This window comes from Ranitomeya imitator, chromosome 8 (assembly GCF_032444005.1).
Source record: "Ranitomeya imitator isolate aRanImi1 chromosome 8, aRanImi1.pri, whole genome shotgun sequence".
Classification (NCBI taxonomy): Eukaryota; Metazoa; Chordata; class Amphibia; order Anura; family Dendrobatidae; genus Ranitomeya; species Ranitomeya imitator.
This window is the reverse complement of record NC_091289.1, coordinates 51,256,836-51,280,422: the sequence shown is the minus strand read 5'-3', so window position 1 is coordinate 51,280,422 and position 23,587 is coordinate 51,256,836. Positions and strand designations below refer to the sequence as shown.

The 23,587-nt window shown below is 42.0% G+C and overlaps 1 protein-coding gene across 1 annotated transcript in view; it reads left to right on the top strand.

Moving 5' to 3' along the window:
• CACNA1I (calcium voltage-gated channel subunit alpha1 I) overlaps window positions 1–23,587 on the top strand; it is a 459,676-nt gene that overhangs the window by 332,639 nt on the left and 103,450 nt on the right. Inside the window, exons 26-27 of the mRNA XM_069737599.1 lie at window positions 3,636–3,769; window positions 5,579–5,649. Of these exons, the coding sequence (XP_069593700.1) occupies window positions 3,636–3,769; window positions 5,579–5,649 (205 nt within the window). The remainder of the gene's footprint in view (window positions 1–3,635; window positions 3,770–5,578; window positions 5,650–23,587) is intronic.

The following is a 23,587-nucleotide window of genomic DNA, read 5'->3' as shown; positions in this document are numbered from 1 at the left end:
CAGGGGCTCTGCAAACGCAACGTGACGCCCACAGAGCATTCCATCAAAGTCTGCATTTCAAAACGTCACTACTTCACTTCCGAGCCCCGGCATGTGCCCAAACAGTGATTTACCCCCACATATGGGGTATCAGCGTACTCAGGAGAAACTGGACAACAACTTTTGGGGTCAAATTTCTCCTGTTACCCTTGGGAAAATAAAAAATTGCAGGCTAAAAGATCATTTTTGAGAAAATAATTTTTTTTATTTTATTTTCATGGCTCTGCGTTATAAACTTCTGTGAAGCACTTGGGGGTTCAAAGTCCTCACCACACATCTAGATTAGTTCCTTTGGGGGTCTAGTTTCCAAAATGGGGTCATTTCTGGGGGATCTCCAATGTTTAGGCACACAGGGGCTCTCCAAACGTGACATGGTGTCCGCTAATGATTGGAGCTAATTTTCCATTTAAAAAGCCAAATGGCGTGCCATCCCTTCCGAGCCCTGCCGTGCGCCCAAACAGTGGTTTACCCCCACATATGGGGTATCAGCGTACTCAGGACAAACTGGACAACAATATTTGGGGTCCAATTTCTCCTACTATCCTTGGCAAAATAGGAAATTCCAGGCTAAAAAATCATTTTTGAGGAAAGAAAAATTATTTTTTATTTTCATGGCTCTGCGTTATAAACTTCTGTGAAGCACCTGGGGGTTTAAAGTGGTCAATATGCATCTAGATAAGTTCCTTGCGGGGTCTAGTTTACAAAATGGGGTCACTTGTGGGGGAGCTCCAATGTTTAGGCACACAGGGGCTCTCCAAACGCGACATGGTGTCCGCTAACAATTGGAGCTAATTTTCCATTCAAAAAGTCAAATGGCGCGCCTTCCCTTCCGAGCCCTGCCGAGTGCCCAAACAGTGGTTTACCCCCACATATGAGGTATCGGCGTACTCGGGAGAAATTGCCCAACACATTTTAGGATCCATTTTATCCTGTTGCCCATGTGAAAATGAAAAAATTGAGGCTAAAATAATTTTTTTGTGAAAAAAAAGTACTTTTTCATTTTTACGGATCAATTTGTGAAGCACCTGGGGGTTCAAAGTGCTCACTATGCATCTAGATAAGTTCCTTGGGGCGTCTAGTTTCCAAAATGGGGTCACTTGTGGGGGAGCTCCAATTTTTAGGCACACGGGTGCTCTCCAAACTTGACATGGTGTCCGCTAAAGAGTGGAGCCAATTTTTGATTCAAAAAGTCAAATGGCGCTCCTTCCCTTCCAAGCCCTGCCGTGCGCCCAAACAGTGGTTTACCCCCACATATGAGGTATTAGCGTACTCAGGACAAATTGGACAACAACTTTCGTGGTTCAGTTTCTCCTTCTACCATTGGGAAAATAAAAAAATTGTTGCTAAAAGATAATTTTTGTGACTAAAAAGTTAAATGTTCATTTTTTCCTTCCATGTTGCTTCTGCTGCTGTGAAGCACCTGAACGGTTAATAAACTTCTTGAATGTGGTTTTGAGTACCTTGAGGGGTGCAGTTTTTAGAATGGTGTCACTTTTGGGTATTTTCAGCCATATAGACCCCTCAAACTGACTTCAAATGTGAGGTGGTCCCTAAAAAAAATGGTTTTGTAGATTTCGTTGTAAAAATGACAAATCGCTGGTCAAATTTTAACCCTTATAACTTCCTAACAAAAAAAAATTTTGTTTCCAAAATTGTGCTGATGTAAAGTAGATATGTGGGAAATGTTATTTATTAACTATTTTGTGTCACATATCTCTCTGGTTTAACAGAATAAAAATTCAAAATGTGAAAATTGCGAAATTTTCAAAATTTTCGCCAAATTTCCGTTTTTATCACAAATAAACGCAGAATTTATTGACCTAAATTTACCACTAACATGAAGCCCAATATGTCACGAAAAAACAATCTCAGAACCGCTAGGATCCGTTGAAGCGTTCCTGAGTTATTACCTCATAAAGGGACATTGGTCAGAATTGCAAAAAACGGCAAGGTCTTTAAGGTCAAAATAGGCTGGGTCATGAAGGGGTTAATAGCAGCGGGTGAATCACGATTGCACCCGCCACTATTACGGGCACATGTCAGCTGTTCCAAACAGCTGACATGTCTTGGCTTTGATGCAGGCTCACCGCCGGGGCCCACATCAAAGCGGGGGATCTGACCTCGGACGTACTATCCCGTCCGAGGTCAGAAAGGGGTTTTAAAGGGGTTGTCCCACAAAGTTCATTTTAATCAACAGATCTTGGAATAATATTCCAATATTCTGATAGACTTGCATTGCCACATTGCCAACTTTGATCCGACACTCTGATAACAATTAGAAATTATTCAGATTTTTTCTGTGGACCTTTCACCGCCCCACAGAATCTTATAAGTACAATTGCTATCCGTAAAAACCACTGATAGCACTCGGAAAAATCAGTCATGCGCGTGAACCCTAATAGAACAATTAGAACTAATTAGACAATTTCCAGACTTTCTCATTCCAGCAAAATGCAGCATACAGTACATGGTTTGGTGAAGAGGAAAAAATAGACAACCAAATGTTCGGACACTGTTCTTTGTTGCAGACATCCAGGAGAGGTTTATGAGAAGCCTGAGGAAATCACTATGAAAACAATTCCAGCAGAACAACTTGTCGACAAAAATTTAAAGTGGAATTGTCACCAGATTTTCAATTGAATCTACAAAAAATAAATAGATATTCTAGACTTGATGACCTGGTGTACTCACTCCAAGAATCCATACCAGAAAGGCAGTGTGATCTTCAAATTTAAATTAGTTTAGCTGGACTCATAAAAGCTTCCTTTTAATAATAGACAGGCATAGATTTCACAAAAGAGTATTATTATTATTATTATTTATTGTTATAGCGCCATTTATTCCATGGCGCTTTACATGTGAGGAGGGGTATAGTATACATAACAAAAACAAGTACAATAATCTTGAACAATACAAGTCACGACTGGTACAGGAGGAGAGAGGACCCTGCCCGCAAAGCTCACAATCTACAAAGAGTATGCTGACATTCTAATATGGATTTTCAAAGTAAGTACACTGGCTTCACCAAGTCTGGAAGATCTATAAAAAATGTAGGCATCTTGTATTTTGAAATTTGCTTTCAAAGATTCTTTAATGCTACTTGAAGCTAATTCTCTTCTACTAGATACAAGTGCTTCTCACAAAATTTGAACATCATCAAAAAGTTAATTTATTTCAGTTCTTCAATACAAAAAGTGAAACTCATATACTGTATTAGATAGTCATTACAAACAGAGTGATCTATTTCAAGTGTTTATTTCTGTTAATGTTGAAGATTATGGCTTACAGCCGATGAAAACCCAAACTCCTTCAGGGCTTATGCATACGGTTGTTCTACTATTCTGTTTTAATAGAGCTCATGTTGAAGACCAGGAGCCATTTATTGTACCTCTAAATGCCTTGGATTATATACAGTGGCTTTCTTATATTGGATATGTATTCTTTATACTTCATTTGTACAGAATAATTCTGCCTTAAAAGCATTTATCTGTATAAATATGGAATCTAGTAAGACCTGGATAGCGTTGCATCTAAACTGTGATTCTATGAAAGAAAATGTATGGCTGTTTCAAGGATGTGTTTTTTTTCCTATGCAGGTGGAACCAGTTGGATCTGGCCATCGTGCTCCTATCTGTAATGGGAATCACTTTGGAAGAAATTGAAATTAATGCTGCTTTGCCTATCAATCCCACTATTATCCGTATCATGAGGGTATTACGCATCACTAGAGGTAATAAAATAAAGTAAAAAAAAAAGACAAAATGATAAATACTTAAAAAAATATTTATTTAATGAAATAACCAAATAATAGTATGGCGATGATAATATAATATAATACCCTTTAATAAAGTGGGCAGGGTGTCCAGTAGTTCTCACCTCAATATGGCACAGTGCCTCAACCCAAATCTTTCTGGTAGCTCTAGTGGAATGTAGGAGGGTCCTCCTCTTCTGCCAGGGGTCAACTTGGAAAACTCATGTCCAAGGGCGGTACACACTCACAAGGGAGGAGAGTGAGAGTGAAACATCTAACAGGTTTATAGCAGGATTATTGGTGAAAAATGCAGAGGGAATAACAAGGAACAGCAAAACAAATGATACCATGTAAATGCAGAAGGAATATTATTTTCTTCAAGGTACATAATGTGCTTTGCAGTGGACCTGGATGTTAAGGATAAGGGTACCGTCACACAGTGGCATTTTGATCGCTACGACGGCACGATTTGTGACGTTCCAGCGATATATCCGTGACGTTCCAGCGATCTCGCTGTGTCTGACACGCTCCTGCGATCAGGGACCCCGCTGAGAATCGTACGTCGTAGCAGATCGTTTGAAACTTTCTTTCGTCGTCTAGTGTCCCGCTGTGGCGGCAAGATCGCATGGTGTAACAAAGGTGTGCACGATATTGTATACGATGTGCGCATAGTAACCAACAGCTTCTACATCGCAAATACGTCGTGAAGTTATCGCTCCAGCGTCGTACATTGCAAAGTGTGACAGCAGTCTACGACGCTGGAGCGATATTGTTACGATGCTGGAGCGTCACGGATCGTGCCGTTGTAGCGATCAAAATGCCACTGTGTGACGGTACCCTAACACTTTGCTTTTAAGTGACAGCAAACACACTCCTAACTAATCACATTTAACATACAAAAGGCTAAAGCAATACAAATAATGCAGTCCAACATAGGGGCCTGTTTGCTGTGGATGTTGGCGCACTTACAGGAACCGTTGGTGCACTTAATAACTTAATGAAAGCAAAATCCCTCTTATTGATTGTCCTATTATTAACTCTTGGCTTATGGAACCACAAGTTCCGGCACGACAATTCTCCCTTAACAGGTTGTTCTAGCATAACTTCCTCAGCCGTGGAACCAGAAATCACAACAGTAGCCACTCACTCCTTAATGTATCAGGTCTTCGGTCACACAGGGATACAACATGGGCCTGCAGGGACCAAGTGCTTAGAGACACAAGGAATGGATTTCAGAATCTTCCTCTGAGTTAAGCTAGGTGGCAGTGGGAAACTCTTGGTAATTCTCAGCCAATCTGTCCTTTCCTCTGCTGCTACTTTTCCTCTTCCAGGTTACAAAGAAAAGCAAAGGTTTCTGGGAGTTGTAGTCCAAAGCAATGGAACAAAAGAGGGATTAATGTCTATTAGGGCAGATTCAGACGTCAATGCAAATCAGTCTGAAATCAAACCACCAAGCATGGACTGGCCATGGCTCTCCTGACTCGACCGTGACATCGTCATATATTTCTATGAAGTTTTCATGCTCGGGTCGAGAGAGCGCAGACCAGTCCATGCATTGCGGTCTGATCTCAGACCGTTATGTAGAAATGTCTGAAGCGCCCTGTGAAACTTTGTTGGCTCCCAGCTGCAGCAGTCTCTGTACACCATGTTCTCCCTACAATGGATATAATAAGAACGTCAGTATGTTAGAAGTCAATATCTTATTAACTAATGATGATGGCAAATGATAAGATACAATACTGTTTCTTTTCTGGTGACACTTTGTTCTCAATTGTCTCCAATATACAGTGTTAAAGCTGCTAAAAATGGCCACTGGAATGAGGGCATTACTGGACACCGTGGTTCAGGCTCTGCCGCAGGTAATGTTAAGGTCTAACTACTCTACTTTGTATAATTAATTTTGTTTTATGGTCAGTGTAACTGAAGATTTTACAGTGATGAATCATACAGTGGGAGCAAGGGTGTACATAGAAATCATGGGCCCCATAACAAAAATCCTAATAGCACCCCAAGAATTAATAAGTTTGCCCTTATTGGAGCCCGTTAGTATTCCACAAGCTACGATACCCATTTTATGGCCCCCAGAAAGTATGGTGCCAACATATGTGCCGCCAAACACAATAAGATACCCTCATAGTGACTTCCTCTCCAGTACACTCCACGCGCACAGCATGATGACCCTACAGTACACCCGCGCACAGTATGATGCTCTCACAGCGACTCCAACACAGTATGATGGTCTCCGTAGTCCCCAACACAGTCTGAGGGCCCGCACACAGCCCTCCATACAGTATGATGGCCCTCCATACAGTATAGTGGCCCTTAATACGATATAGTAGTGTCATGCTGTAACTGTAGGAAAGCTGGGGCAGGGGGACCCTATACTGTCCATTAATCTAGGGGCATCCTAGTCTATCCCTAACCCCGGGGTTACCCCTGAAGGTGGAGATGCCTGGGGCTCATACCTCTCTGTTCGCTTAAAAAATCCTAATTTGCTCCCACCCTCCCCCCAAGGGAGGAAAGGGGCAGTAGTGAAAGGGTAAACACAGGCTGGACAGACAGGAAGAAACCAATGCACAATCAAGCAGCAAACACACAGAATAAAATACGAAGGGGAAATCGGTGCACAGTAAATAGCCAGAAAAGCTACATGAAATAACGCCAACAAAACACCAAAAGGGAGAATAGAGGTATTCACAACCACATGAAACAATCTAAAAGTGACGAAAAGCAACTCTCTGCACCACTTTCTCCTATGGAGGCAGGATCAGAATGAAGATTCTATTGCTTGCATGGAGGGAAGTCAGGCCCAAGTTTATATCATAACAGGGTGGTTCCAATAAGCAGCACAGCCAATAGATAATGAGGAACTCCAAACCCTTTCCATGGAACAAGAAACCTGTTAACCCATGAATGGCTGTGTAGATTTAAAGAGGACCTGTACTCAGCTAAATGCTGAGCTCTTCTAATCTCAGATGTACCGCAGGTCCCAGCAGAGTTCGGCACATTCATGATAAGTGGCCTGCACACAATCCTCCACACTGTATAGAGGCCTGCACACATTATAATAGCCCCCACTAGCCATCCAAACAGTATAATGGCGTCCAACATAGCCGTACAGACAGTATAATGGTCCCAACACAACTCTCCAAACACTATAATGGCCCCCTCACAACGCTGCCCACAATATAATGAACTCCACACAGCCCTGTACACAGTAGAATTGTCCTCCACACTGTCCTCCAAAGAGTATAATTGGTCATGATGCAACCCTCCAAACAGTATAATGGCCATCAAATAGTACTCGAAACAGTATGTTGGTCACCCCAAGTAGCCCTCCAAATAATATGATGGCTCCACATAGCACACCAAATAGTAAGATGGCCTCACAAGTAGCATGTTGGCCCACCTCTCCATTTCCACGCTGCTATGGTATCTTCAGCCTGTGGTCTGCATTGCTCAGCATAGCCGTTGCGATGTAATGACATCATCGTGTCTCCTGCACTGAGACTTCTGGTGCACAGGGAGAATGATGGAGGAGAGAGCGTCAGCTGACAGCTCCCTCCTCCACCAATACTTTCAACCGTATCGGCATCCAGACTGTGGATAAAGTCGAGAGTCGGGAGGAGGAGGGCACCAGGCGATTTGTGTACAGTTTGGAATAATTTTGTGCAATTGTTTATGTAAATTCATAATATAAATAGAATTAAAAAAATAAGTATAGATGCAGTGCATTAAGGGGCATATGTCATTGTGCACACAGATACCCACAATCCTTTCTTTGGCAGTGCAATGGGGCTGTACAGCTCTATAGGAGCCATATAAGCTGGTTGCCAGCATGTATAAAGACTTAAATGTCATTATTATTATTATTATTTATTATTATAGCGCCATTTATTCCATGGCGCTTTACATGTGAGGAGGGGTATACATAATAAAAACAAGTACAATAATCTTGAACAATACAAGTCATAACTGGTACAGGAGGAGAGAGGACCCTGCCCGCGAGGGCTCACAATCTACAAGGGATGGGTGAGGATACAGTAGGTGAGGATAGAGCTGGTCATGCACATTGGTCATAGAAAAGATACTCAGAAAAGGTAGGAATCTGCTTTAATTTAAAATAGCTTTGGATGGGTGGGAGATGTACACAGTGAGGACCCTCACATGTTCTACACCTCCAAAAATCTCTTTCAGTCGTCCATTTTTCACATGTTCTATCTGCATTTTTCATGGATAAAACATAACACGTATCGATTATGATCTATAGGTCTGCTCACATGTTTCAGTGTCCATAAAAAAGGAATCATGACTGTTTTTAATACGACTCACAGATCAAATCCCCTAGTCAAATCAATGGATCGGTGAAAAAAAAACATCAGCACAGGGATACCATCTAAGTGCCACATGAGTGTTGTCCATGTTTTACTGAATGAACAGTTGGAAAAGTTTTTAATTTTTTTTCTCCACTAAATCCCCCAAAAATCAGTCACTGAAATACACTGTCAGGTGCAAATAGACTGTGATTGTAATGCCAGAGCGAGCCAGACACAGCGATACAGCTGGACCCGGCACACGCAACGATTCATGCAAATATTTGATATATGGAATCCATCGCCAGGTTTTTGCTACCCTATTTGGGAGGAGCATGATGTAAGATCAGAGACCCTGTGATGTATCACTTACTGAGCTAATTGCTGCAGTTTTGATAAAATCACAGTTTTATTTGTTGCAGATCTAGCAGTTCTCTATATGTTGAGCTCTGTATATCCCCATCCACACCACTGATTGGCAGATTTCTGTGTACACTGTGCATAGGCATTAAACTACCAATCAATTTTGGGGGAGCGGTTATACAGAGCTCATGAATATGGAGGACTATATGGGATCAAGTTTACTAGTGATATTTTCCTGCTGATAAAACTATAATTTGTTATCAAAACTACAGCAAGTAGCCTGGTAAGTAACACATCACTTGAATCAGGGTTTCTGTTCATACATTATGCTTCTCTCAGATTAGGTAGAAAAAACCTCGTGACAGATTCCCTTCAAACTGTATCACTGGTATTATACCTTAAATGTCAGGTTTTTAGATCATAAATGTCATATCTGGCAATGTAAGGGAAAAAGTAGGTTAACTTTTTCTTGGTGTGGTAAATTGGTTAGGATGGAGACAGACTTACAATATGTACTTTGAGTTAAAAATAATGATCCAGAGGAAGGCAAAATCTATAAGGCCAATGTACAATTAGCTTTAGAGGGTAGACGAAATCCATCTCGTCCCTTGCCTTGAATGTCGGCCCTATGCTGGCGACATGGATTACATTTGAACAATCCTTTTATTGCTGAAATGAAATATGTTCCTGCCAACCAATGGCCCGTCCTGTGTCCTCTATGAGCGCTTTTGTTAAGTTTAGTTTTCCCATTCATTTATGAAACGTGAAATGTATATGGTGAATGGTGATCACGTCTCTTAACAATGATCTATATTAGTTTGACATTTTCTTAGGAAGTCATGCTGGCACTTAGGGATATATTTAGACATACCAGATTTGTTCCACAAATTTCTATGACTGCCCCGTACATCTGTTTCGGGACTTGCAGAAATCTGTACACCTGCTGGTGAAACAACACTATTCAGATTTATAGCGGAGGAGGTATTCGGTTGGAAAGTTCTTATTTTATATTGTCTTTTAAAATCTGAAGTACAAATTCAACTTTTGGGCTAATGTATTACAGGAATAAAAGCTTTGGCCAACCGTTCATCCGACAGCCATCCCAGCCAACTCTCCCATGCTCAAGAGCTCTTTTTCGGTCACACGCTCCTGTGTTCTCTATGAGAAAGCCTCTGGCTGACATGACGGCTGGGATCTTACCTCGGGGGAGGGACAATGTTATTGGCAGTTCGAAATCAAACATGTGCGATCAAATTCTCTCCTGACCATCAGACAGCCAGTGGCCCCTGTCAACTTGGACTGTCGGCCGAGCCCAGTGATGTCGACGGGTTGAGCTGCCCTTAATAGGGGCATTTTAGGGGTTGTCCACTATTCGGACAGCCCTTTCTGTGTCCCTATATTTCCCTCCCGTAAACTATCAACACTTATACACACGTCAGCTGCTGTTCCTTTGGTATCGTCACTGGCTCTCCCAGTGATTGCGGACATTATGTCATGCAATCCCTGAGGCCAATCAGTGGTGGCTTCATTCTCCTCTCTTGTGGATGTAATTCACATCCGAAGGATGGCTGTCTTGATTTGCCAAAAGGAGGGGACAGTGAGGCAGAGCTGATTGGCTAAAGGCTTTGAGTGACATAATATCATGTGATTCCCGAGAAAGCCAGCATCAACATCGGTAGAACAGTTCCAGCAACGAAGGTGAGTATAGGTGTTGTTTTTCTGGGAGAAAATAGAGGAAATCAAAATGGGTTGTCTTAGGAATGGACAATTCCCTTAAGTTATTAAAGGTTAACCAAATCTTTCAGTATATCCAGGGCTTTAGTGTGAGGTTTGTATGAAGGCAGGTCTGGTTTAGGTGTTTTAGTAAGAGAGTGTGATCTGGGGTCTGGGTTAGCGATATCTGTCCTAGGATCTGTAGTTCTCTTTGGTGTCTGATCTGAGTTTTCTTTTACTATAGGGTTTCTGGCGTCTGTATTTATTCAGAATCCCATGATAATGTGCATGTTATTAAAGGATCTGTATTTGTTCAGATGATATGTCATGATTCCTCCTATCAGTATGTTTGTATGCAGTAAATGACAGTTCTGCTGTCCAATCTAGGACAGGGGTGAGCTGAACGGTCAGTATGTTTAGGACTGCTCAACTCTCCAATCGGATGCTGGGGCGTGCTGAGCTTTTAGTGTTTTGAGTGACAGTTTAGTCATCCAATCAGGGTTAGGGTGTGGTGGGGCTTTATCCATGTGTCTCCAGTTTAGACTAATTGCCTGGCTATTTAGCCAGCTCCCTGCCTTAGATTTCTGTCAATAATAGCTTGGGTTAAGAGGTGTGTGATCTAAGCTCCTAGTCTTGTATTCTGATCTTTGTTGTGTAGGATGCGAGCAGGTGCGTAGGATGCAGTGACACACAGTCACTGCTCTGTCTGAGCAAGGGTTAACAGGTTCTTTATATAAAACAGTGATGGTATAAGTAGGGGGTAACCGTTATTTTTTGTGGATGGGGGAAAGACAAATACAGAAGGTAACAACGGGTCAACTTATCAGTCTCTGTATACTGGAGGAAGGTGGCTGGAAGATCCCTCGGTGGCGCCGCAGGCGGCGCAAAATGTCTCCAATTCATTCCCGCAGAAGGGCGATGCACTGTTTCCTTGCAGTGATGAATCCTCCGGGTCCTTCGGCAATTGGTCTTCTGATCTGGGCACATGGTGAAGTAGAGATGAAGGTCGGTGGCACAGAGGATGAAGCAGATAGTTCAGTATACAAGGCCACAGTAGAAGCGCACAGTCCAGCAGGCACAGGCACAGTCAGGTTCTCAATGGGCACCGCAAGAATGGGACTAAGCAGTGCCTCCGCGGTGGTGAGCGGAGCCAAGGTATACACTCCATCCTGGTCACTACATGGTGCTGATGTCTCTCTGATCTGAGGGTAGCAGGTGTCAGCAGTCTTGCTAGCCAGGAGTACAGGCACAGCTAGCTGGCATGGGTCCGTCGAGAGGGAGTCAACCATCTCTCTACTCACAAGCTCGTCCCCCGTCAAGTTTCCTGTCTTCCCGCTCACATCCCTATTTAAGTCGGACCCACCCCCACCAGTCAGGTGTTCAGAGCTGTAGCAGTCAGCAATGTCTTCCCCCTGGAATAATGGTGACAGTCCGACAGTTCCGGCCCAGACACACAAGAGGAGCTGTTGACCTGGTACACCTTCATACAGTTGCTTGAACCTTGGATTTGTCTTTGACCTTGCATTTGCCTAGTCCTTTTGTGGTGATCAGCTACTTTCTTGGAATTCTGTCCCCGGATTGTTACCTAACTATGCCTTTGTCTAACCCCTGTGTGTATGATTTACCTTCCTGGCTTTTGACTTTGGACCTCTTGACTATCCAGCCTCACAGCTTGTCTGTGAGTAGAGACTAACGTCACATGATTTTTATTCATGTATGATCTCTTCATAGGTTTATATTTTGGTGCTGTAATCATGGCTTCATATTTATTTTAGGTGTCTAGTCTGGTTATCTGCATTTAGCAAGAGATTTGGGGTGTGTATTTATTTAATGGGTCTGATCTCTGATCTTTATTAGTCTTGGCTGAGTTCACACTATGTTTCTGCCAAGTTGAAAAGTGGAGGTTAGACTAAAACCCCATCAACGGCATTGACTACAATGAAGCAGATGAACTCCCTTTGGGCTTTGTCTTGTCTCAGTTCTGGCAGAGCAGATCCTTTTAGGTGGGCAGAAAAGTGCAGTTGACCGTACTCAGATGCCCGCCTGAAGAAAGACAATTTAAGAACAGAGACCAGACGGAGTAAAAGTGACGCGATCTGCCTCATTATAGCGAAATCCTGTGTTCTGGCTACCATTTAGACCACATTTTTCAGAAATTTTGATGGAGCCACAAATGTATAGCAGAAACATAACATGAGCATAGCTTCCAATATAAGCAGGTGGGGCATAAGGCCAAAAAATGTAGCATGATGCTTTGTTCGCCTCTTTTCAGAATCTCCCTGACATACCTTCGGAAAAGTTAGCAAGTATGAATTACAATATCTAACATCTATGGGGATTTTGCTGTTTTATGTTAAGAAATGTTAATCCCTGTAAAAGGAAAATCTATGTAACTTCCATATGAAAAGGGCTGTCAGTCATTAAACAACCCTTTTAAAACCCATTTAGGTCTAATCCTGCCTTCAGCTGAAAGGTGCGCTCACTTGTATTAAATCCTGCAAATCCTTTTTATGCTATCCGCCCTGGACTCCAGTCTGGTACATTTTACCCACACTGATAGATTTAGCCCAAACATAAAAAATAGGCGAACACAGATAAAATAGACTATAAATTAAAAACAGAATTCAACGCAAAGTGAAAAAACACCAAAGCCCAGACAAAAACAGACACAGATGCTATAATGAATTCGATTGGAAAAGTTTAAAATATGCCAGATTTATTTTAGTGGTGCACACTGTTCGATAAATCTTGCGCACCGTTAAGCTCACCCTAAACTTTAGACTATTGTTGGCCAAAAAAGTGACATTGGCAGATTCAGCCGATAGACTAATGTGTATGGGAGACGATTTATTGTCAAGGGAAATATCAATCCAGCATGTCCAATTTTGGGCGTGGAGAAAAGCCACAACCAGATGTGTTTCACAACGGCTTTCTAATAGAGAACATAGGAGCGCTTAACCGAACAAGCACTCTTGGATATGGGAGAGGCGGCCGAGATGGCTGGCAGCTGAACGATCGTCTGAATTATCTTACACCCAACAGCCATTTAATCTCTGTGTCTAGTCTACACTATTAGTTCAATTTAGTGATGAGCCGATTAATTCGTAATAAATTTGTTATGAGTTTCCTGAAATTTTCCCATTCATGTACAGTAAATCCCACATTTTTTAAATTTTTGTAATATGATTCAAAAGAATATCTTCTTTTAAGCACTGTTCAGGGACAAAAAAAAATATTTATATACTCACCTGTCCTAGGACCACCTCCCTCACTCATCCTTATGCCTCTGCTCCCTTTCTTGCCGCAATCCAATTTTCAAATCTTATGGTGCTGCCTCCCAGTACTTAGGCCTGTGGGTGGTGACGAATGTTAATGACATGCTTGGCCCTTCCACATGACTGCTTGGGGTGATCCATAACATTAATGTCAATGCCATGTTGCGCCCCCACTTGACCTTGTTGAGGCAATCTCTGGCCTCAGCTCAGGAAGGGAAGGCCGACAGGACAAAAATCTGATGTGCAGAGATCTGGGAACTAAGGTGGTGTGAGGAAAAGTGAGAGGTTGTCTCAGGACAGGTGAGTATATAATGTTATAGTTTTTAACCCTTTTTTTTCCTCTACATTTATAGACCTCAGACCATAATAAATATTTTTTTTGTGGTATATTCTATTTAATTTCTATTCCAAATCAAATCTGCAGGCTGAATCGAGCTTGTTGCCCAAAATTAATTTTGGCAGATTAACTCTAGTAGTGATGAGCGAGAATACTCGTTGCTCGGGTTTTCCCAAGCATGCTCGGGTGATCTCCGAGTATTTTTGACTGCTCACAAATTTAGTTTTTGTTGACGCAGCTACATGATTTACGGCTGGCTCACAGAAAAGGCCCTAAATGAAAACATACCATTAAAAATATCACTTTTATTAAATAATGCCTTAAAATATGTCTCTTAACCAGTGCTCTATACAAAACCATCACCATAAAACACACATGCTGCAGGAAAGGCAAAGGTAGTGCCTAATCCTATGCTGCACTATATACCATGCACCCTACCTACCAGCGGATGTTGGCACCCTATACCTCACCGTCGTCTATCTCTAGATGACCCTATAGGGTGGGGTAGAAAATGCAACAATACCAAGCAAACAATGTATAAAACATGTAAGGTGCAATCTTCTCTGGTTTGGGACCAATTATGGACTGTCCCTACTAGGATCCTGCCTATCAGCGGAGGGTGGCACCCTATTAACATACATTAATGGCGCCCCCGCTCCTCGACGGCTGTCCCCACACAAACCCTAATCTGATGGAGGGCTTCCCTTGCCATAAGGTGCTTTAGTGCTTCAAAAAGTGCATAAATGTTATACCACGGTATTTTAGCTTGATAAATCTGAGCCACAGAATTGTCTTAATAACATACAGTCTTACATTGGCACTTCGGGCATAAAAGCATAAATCAACAGCTGAGAATAGTGTTAATGGTGACAATAAAGCAACCGAGTACCCTGAAGGAACCTGAATTATATCTCCCAATGTGTGAACAGATGATAAGAGAATTCTCCAGTGTGCGTCACAATACATTTCTCACTATGGATTATGTATTTTGACTTTTCCGGCTGGTAATTGTTGTTTATTTGTGCTGTTATGTAAAACATTCTGAAACTATTGATAACACGGCATCAAGCACATAACATAATAGTGAGGTGCAATCTACAGGACCGACAGTTTGTCTTTAAGGTGCTGCTATGGATGGCTACTGCTGCTGCTCATCATGTTTTATTAGGGCTATTTTTTTTTACAAATGTGTAATCCATCTTTAGCAGAGACAGATGACAGAAAGTGGCGGCAGGTCTTTGTCTCTCTGCTCCTGCTCTCCTGTTATGCGTAAAGGCATAAGAGATGAGAGAATTGGGCTTTTAGTTCAGGGCAGGTAAACTAATAGACAACAATAGGCAAAATGCATTCTTGGAAGAATAATAATAATCTTTATTTTTATATAGCGCTAACATATTCCACAGCACTTTACAGTTTGCACACATTATCATCACTGTCCCCCGATGGGGCTCACAATCTAGAATCCCTATCAGTATGTCTTTGGAATGTGGGAGGAAACCGGAGTGCCCGGAGGAAACCCACGCAAACACGGAGAGAACATACAAACTCTTTGCAGATGTTGTCCTAGGTGGGATTAGAACCCAGGACCCCAGCGCTGCAAGGCTGCTGTGCTAACCACTGAGCCACCGTGCTGCCCAGAATGGCTGATTAGTAGGGATACCGGGTGTCAGAACCACAGCAATCTAATATTGATGACCTATTTATAGGATAAGTGATCAATATAAAAATAGTAGGTACAACCCTTTAAGAAGGAGTAAATGTGAACAGTACAGGGATAACAAACATCACAATGTCACACTACAAATATAATAAGCAGTAGTATTTTCTTACATGGCAGAGTGGCCTTTAAAGAGGTTCCCCTCCCCCAAAAAAAAAAAGTACATTGTAATTAATTAATTAATTAATTAATAAGTTTCACAATTGGATATGTTAAAAATATGTTCCTGTAGTGAGATGATATATTTGATCCTGCTATGTACTGCGTATTGCCTGAGACCAACGTACACAACAGCTTCTGGCTGGGGGATGGGGGCAACAATAATATAAGGGTACAGACAAAACAGCAGGGGCTCGCAGCTGCTGCTTTTTGAGGTAACACATTTCCCCCGCCTGCGGTCACATATTACCTTGTTTAATTAGAAGAATGAGTGTTTCTGCCACATAACCAGGCCTGTCAGCTCATCATAAATCAAGTCAGTGATATATAACATCAATTCCTATATCACTAACCTGATTTACGAGCTCAGAAATCAAGAAATGCGTTCTAAACTCTCACTCCTGTGATAAAACAGGCAGGGAAATGTGTTACCTTAGAAAGCAGCAGCAGCTGTGTGCTCCTGCTGTTTCAACTATATACTCACATGTCATTAAGTAACTTTTGCTTTCTCCCCCGGCCAGGAGTTATGGTATGTGCCAACCATTAACTGGAGCATCCCTGCATGGACAGACACAGCCAACACACAGTACTTAGCACGGGGAAAATTGTAAGATTATCTCAGCACAGGATCATATTTCTAACACAACCAATTGTGGAACTTATTATTAATTTAAGATCTAATAATTAAAATGTACATTGATTGTGGTTGAACTCCTTTCAGGCCCTTCAATAGTTTAGGTTGTACTTTAGTCAATCCCCGACAGTCTACATTGATGATAGATCTAACTGTAGTGAATGGAATTCTCCGTTAGTCCCTTTTCATGTGTTCTTCTATGTCTTCCCTTTTCCCTTCTTCAGCTATGTCATCATAACAGAGCTGCCACCTATTAGATCAATATTCCTCTTCATCTACTATTGATTGCTTCCAATCAACCATACTCTTACCCCTAAGGGAACTGTTCTCCCCACGCCAGCATAATTGACAATGAAAACTACAGATGCATTTCTTTTTAAAGAGTTGTGGATGACAGAAAGTGTAATGAGATTTATGTCAGTCTCCTGATGGATGAGTTGGTCTCGAGCGAGCCTTATTCCTAGAAATCTTAGGCAGGTGATCATTAAGAGGAGAACCAGAAAAAGACAACAACGATATTGATTTCAAATCAGATCACCGCTCCGACACCAGACCAGCTGATTCTTACTTCATATTCTTGCTCATGCGTCTGATAAATCTCCTGGGACCTTCAGTACACACACTGATGTATTTTCCCAATTTATAGACCTATCCTCGCTCTTTCCCTTCCAGTCCTATTTACCATATATTCTCTTAAAGTCACTTGACGGGACAGAAGCTGCATGGCTGTTGTCTCTGTTCCCTGCAGCATCAGAGTCTATGGCAGATGATGATGATGATTTGCCTTGTCTGATTGTGTTATCAAGATGTTCCACAATATTGAAGCATGTGATGAGTCTGAATATTTTCATAGACCACACAAACTATGACAGATTTATCATTTCGCGGCCGTGTTAAAGTTCCTGCCAACAATGCAATCTAACAATCTGTAGTCAGCAGTCACTGATGATAATTAAAGGGACTCTGTCACCTGAATTTGGCGGGACTGGTTTTGGGTCATATGGGCGGAGTTTTCGGGTGTTTGATTCACCCTTTCCTTACCCGCTGGCTGCATGCTGGCTGCAATATTGGATTGAAGTTCATTCTCTGTCCTCCATAGTACACGCCTGCGCAAAGCAATCTTGCCTTGTGCAGGTGTGTACTATGGAGGACAGAGAATGAACTTCAATCCAATATTGCAGCCAGCATGCAGCCAGCGGGTAAGGAAAGGGTGAATCAAACACCCGAAAACTCTGCCCATATGACCCAAAACCAGTCCCGCCAAATTCAGGTGACAGGTTCCCTTTAAGTGTTTTCACTATGCAATATTAACCCTTTCCCGACATGGTTAAGGGTCTGGTCTGCGGGAGCTGCATTCCCGCAAAGAGCAGTATACATAAGGCTGTACGATTGTGCGGCCTCACTCTGAGCGCTGAGACGATCGCGTGCTGGTGTCAGCTCTGTGTGAGAGCTGACACCCCGCAGCAATGCTCACGATCGGTGTTATCACCAATTGCGGGCATTTGACCCCTACTATGCCGCTGTCAGTAGTGACAGCGGCATAAAGGATCATCGCACAGGGAATAAGCTCTCTGTGCGCTTCCATCAGGACAACACAATGCGATCACTTTGCTGTTATGGACTTCATGGAGGCCCCCGGCCCCAAGATGGCTGCGGGGTCCTTTTGGGTCCTGCAGGGAAGGTGGCCTGTGCGTGCCTGCTGGGAGCAGGCACCGGCATGCTTCCTTCCCTGCCTGTCAGATCCTCATGTGATACTCTGCACTGCAGATCAGTGATCTAATGTAATACAGTGATGTCTCACCCTGGGATAATGTAAAAAAGTTTTTAAAAAAATTAGAAAGTGTCAAAATATTTTTTTAAAACTCCTTAACTAAAGAAGAAAACCAAAATATATTTTTTAACCCCTTTACCCCCAAGGGTGGCTTGCACGTTAATGACCAGGCCAATTTTTACAATTCTAACCACTGTCCCTTTATGAGGTTATAACTCTGGAATGCTTCAACGGATCCTGGTGATTCTGACAATGTTTTCTCGTGACATATTGTACTTCATGATAGTGGTAAAATTTATTTGATAATACCTGCGTTTATTTGTGAAAAAAATGGAAATTTAGCGAAAATTTTGAAAATGTCGCAATTTTCCAAATTTGAATTTTTATGCAATTAAATCACAGAGATATGTCACACAAAATACTTAATAAGTAACATTTCCCACATGCCTACTTTACATCAGCACAATTTTGGAACCAAAAATATTTTTTGTTAGGGAGTTATAAGGGTTAAAAGTTGACCAGCAATTTCCCATTTTTACAACACCATTTTTTTTTAGGGACCACATCTCATTTGAAGTCATTTTGAGGGATCTATATGATAGAAAATAACCAAGTCTGACACCATTCTAAAAACTGCACCCCTCAAGGTTCTCAAAACCACATTCAAGAGGTTTATTAACCCTTCAGGTGCTTCACAGGAATTTTTGGAATGTTTACATAAAAATGAAGATTTGACTTTGTTTCACAAAAAATTTACTTCAGCTCCAATTTGTTTTATTTTACCAAGGGTGACAGGAGAAAAAGGACCCCAAAAGTTGTTGTACAATTTGTTCTGAGTACGCCGATACCCCATATGTGGGGGTAAAACACTGTTTGTATGAATGGCAGAGCTCGGAAGGGAAGGAGCGCCATTTAACTTTTCAATGCAAAATTGACTGGAATTGAGATGGAATGCCACGTTGCGTTTGGAGAGCCCCTGATGTGCCTAAACATTGAAACCCCCCACAACTGACACCATTTTGGAAAGTAGACCACCTAAGGAACTTATCTAGATGTGTGGTGAGCACTTTGACCCATTAAGTGATTCACAGAAGTTTATAATGCAGAGCCATAAAAATAAAAAATCATATTTTTTCACAAAAATGAACTTTTCGCCCCCAATTTTTTATTTTTCCAAGGGTAAGAGAAGAAATTAGTCCCGAAAACTTGTTGTACAATTTGTCCTGAGTATGCTGATACCCCATATGTGGGGTAAAGCACTGTTTGGGTGCATGGGAGAGCTCGGAAGGGAAGGAGCGCCGTTTAACTTTTCAATGCAAAATTGACAGGAATTGAGATGGGACGCCATGTTGTGTTTGGAGAGCAACTGATGTGCCCAAACATTGAAAACCCCCACATGTGACACCATTTTGTAAAGTAGACCCCCTAAGGAACTTATTTAGATGTGTGGTGAGCACTTTGACCCACCAAGTGCTTCACAGAAGTATATAATGCAGAGCCGTAAAAATAAAAAATCATATTTTTTCACAAAAATGATCTTTTTGCCTCCAATTTTTTATTTTCCCAAGGGTAAGAGAAGAAATTGGACCACAAAAGTTGTCGTACGATTTGTCCTGAGTACGCTGATACCCGATATGTGGGAGTAAACCACTGTTTGGGCGCATGGCAGATCTCAGAAAGGAAGCAGCGCCATTTGACTTTTCAATGCAAAATTGACTGGAATTGAGATGGGACGCCATGTTGCATTTAGAGAGCCACTGATGTGCCTAAACATTGAAACCCCCCACAAATGAAACCATTTTGGAAAGTAGACCCCCTAAGGAACTCATTGTGTTGTGAGTAGTGTTGAGCATTCCGATACCGCAAGTATCGGGTATCGGCCGATATTTGCGGTATCGGAATTCCGATACCGAGTTCCGATATTTTTGTGATATCGGGAATCGGTATCGGGATTTAGATTAATGTGTAAAATAAAGAATAAAAATAAAAAATATTGATATACTTACCCTCGGACAGGCCCTGGTTGTCACCGCTGCAATCGCCATGTTTTCCTTCCTATGAATGAGCTTGTTAAGTACCTTCGATGACGTCGCGGCTTGTGATTGGTCGCTGAGTGGTCATATGACCGCTCACGCGACCAATCACAAGCCGCGACGTCATCGAAGGTTATTAACGCGCTCATTCCTAAGAATGAGCGCGTTAAGGACCTTCGATGACGTCGCGGCTTGTGATTGGTCGCGTGAGCGGTCACATGACCGCTCAGCGACCAATCACAAGCCGCAACATCATCGAAGGTCATTAAAGCACTCATTCTTAGGAAGAAAAGCATGGCGATTGCAGCGGTGACAACCAGGGCCCATCCGAGGGTAAGTATATCAATATTTTTTATTTTTATTCTTTATTTTACACATTAATATGGATCCCAGGGCCTGAAGGAGAGTTTCCTCTCCTTCAGACCCTGGGAACCATTACGGATACCTTCCGATATTTGTGTCCCATTGACTTGTATTGGTATCGGATATCGGTATCGGCGATATCCGATATTTTTCGGATATCGGCCGATACCATCCGATACCGATACTTTCAAATATCGGACGGTATCGCTCAACACTAGTTGTGAGCGCTTTGAACCCCCAAGTGTTTCACCACAGTTTATAACGCAGAGCCATAAAAATAAAAAATCCTTTTTTTTCCACAAAAATTATTTTTTAGCCCCCAGTTTTGTATTTTCTCAAGGGTAACAGGATAAATTGGACCCCAAAAGTTGTTGTCCAATTTGTCCTGAGTACGCTGATACCCCATATGTGGGGGGGGGAACCACCGTTTGAGCGCATGGCAGAGCTCGGAAGGGAAGGAGCGTCATTTGGAATGCAGACTTAGATGGATTAGTCTGCAGGCGTCACATTGCGTTTGCAGAGCCCCTAATGTACCTAAACAGTAGAACCCCCCCACAAGTGACCGCATATTGGAAACTAGACCCCCCCCACGAACTTATCTAGATTTGTTGTGAGAACTTTGAACACCCTAGTGTTTCACTACAGTTTATAACGCAGAGCCGTGAAAATTAAAAAAAAAATTTTTTCCACAAAAATTATTTTTTAGCCCCCAGTTTTGTATTTTCTCAAGGGTAGCAGGAGAAATTGGACCCCAAAAGTTGTTGTCCAATGTGTCCTGAGTACGGTGAGACCCCATATGTGTGGGGAACCACCGTTTGAGTGCATGGCAGAGCTCGGAAGGGAAGGAGCACTATTTTACTTTTTCATCTCAGAATTGGCTGGAATTGAGATCGGATGCCATGTCGCGTTTGGAGAGCCCTGATGTGCCTAAACAGTGGAAACCCCCCAATTATAACTGAAACCCTAATCCAAACACATCCCTAACCCTAATCCCAATGGTAACCCTAACCACACCCCTAACCTTGACACACCCCTAACCCTAATCCCAACCCTATTTCCAACCATAAATGTAATCCAAACCCTAACCCTAACTTCAGCGGCAACCCTAACTTTAGCCTCAACCCTAACTGTAGCCTTAACCCTAGCCTTAACCCTAGCCCTAACCTTAGCCCTAACCCTAACCCTAGCCCTAACCCTAAAACTAATGGGAAAATGGAAATAAATACATTTTTTTAATTTTTAATTTTTCCCTAACTAAGGGGGTGATGAAAGGGGCGGTTGATTTACTTTTATAGCGGGTTTTTTAGCGGATTTTTATGATTGGCAGCCGTCACACACTGAAAGACGCTTTTTATTGCAAAAAAATTTTTTTTGAGTTACCACATTTTGAGAGCTATAATTTTTCTATATTTTGGTCCACAGAGTCATGTGAGGTCTTGTTTTTTGCGGGACGAGTTGACGTTTTTATAGGTAATATTTTCGGGCACGTGACATTTTTTGATCGTTTTTTATTCCGATTTTTGTGAGGCAGAATGACCAAAAACCAGCTATTCATGAATTTCTTTTGGGGGAAGCGTTAATACCGTTCTGCATTTGGTAAAATTGATAAAGCAGTTTTATTCTTCGGGTCAGTACGATTACAGCGATACCTCATTTATATCATTTTTTTGTGTTTTGGCGCTTTTATACGATAAAAACTATTTTATAGAAAAAAAAAATAGTTTTGCATCACTTTATTCTGAGGACTATAACTTTTTTATTTTTTCGCTGATGATGCTGTGTGGTGACTCGTTTTTTGTGGGACAAGATGACGTTTTCAGCAGTACCATGGTTATTTATATCCGTCTTTTTGATCGCATGTTACTCCACTTTTTGTTTGGCAGTATGATAATAAAGCGTTGTTTTTTGCCTCGTTTTTTTTTACAGTGTTCACTAAAGGGGTTAACTAGTGGGACAGTTTTATAGGTTGGGTCGTTACGGACGCGGCGATACTAAAAATGTGTACTTTTATTGTTTTTTTTATTATTTAGATAAAGAAATGTGTTTATAGGAACAATATATATATTTTTTGGGAGGAATTTAAAAAAAATTGTTTTTACACATGTGAATATTTTTTTTTTTACACTATAACATTGCCCCAGGGGGGGCATCATGTTATAGTGTAAGATCGTTGGTCTGACACTTTGCTGTGCACTGTGTCAGATCAGCGATCTGACGTGCACTCAAGGAGGCTTCCCGGCGCCTGCTCTGAGCAGGCGCTGTGAAGCCACCTCCCTGCAGGACCAGGATGCCGCGGCCATTTTTGATCTGGGCTTGATGCAAGGAGGAGGAGGTAAGAGACCCTAGGAGCAACGCGATCACATCCCTGCGCGATGCTTCCCTATACCGCCAGAACACTGCGATCATGTTTGATCGCAGTGTGCAGGGGGTTAATTTGCCGGGGGCGGTCCGTGACCGCTCCTGGCACATAGTGCCGGATGTCAGCTGCGCTGGTCAGCTGACACCCGGCCACGATCGGCCGCTCTCCCCCCGTGAGTGCGGCCGATCGCTATGACGTACTATCCCGTCGAGGGTCAGATAGGCCCAGGTCACCTCGACGGGACAGTACGTCTAAGGTCAGAGAGGGGTTAAATAAATACATTTATTTATGTAAATAAAAAGACAATAAAAGTACACATATTTGGTATCGCCACATTCATAACAACCCGACCTATAAAACTGTCCCACTACTTAACCCCTTCAGTGAATACAGTAAAAAAAACAAGAGGCAAAAAACAATGCTTTATCATACACCGCCGAACAAAAAGTGCAATAAAACTCAATCAAAAAGACAGATATAAAAAAAAATGGTACCGCAGAAAACAGCATCTTGTCCTGCAAAAAACAAGCTGCCATACAGTTCCATCTTCCAATTTTATCACACATGGAACGGTATACAAAAAATCCCAAAACCAATTCCTGAATTGCTGGTTTTTGTTCAAAAGTGATCAAAAAAGTAATGTGCCCGAAAATGGTACCAATAAAAACGTCAACTCATCCCGCAAAAAACAAGACCTCACATGACTCTGTGGGCCAAAATATGGAAAAATTATAGCTGTCTAAATATTGTGATGCAAAAA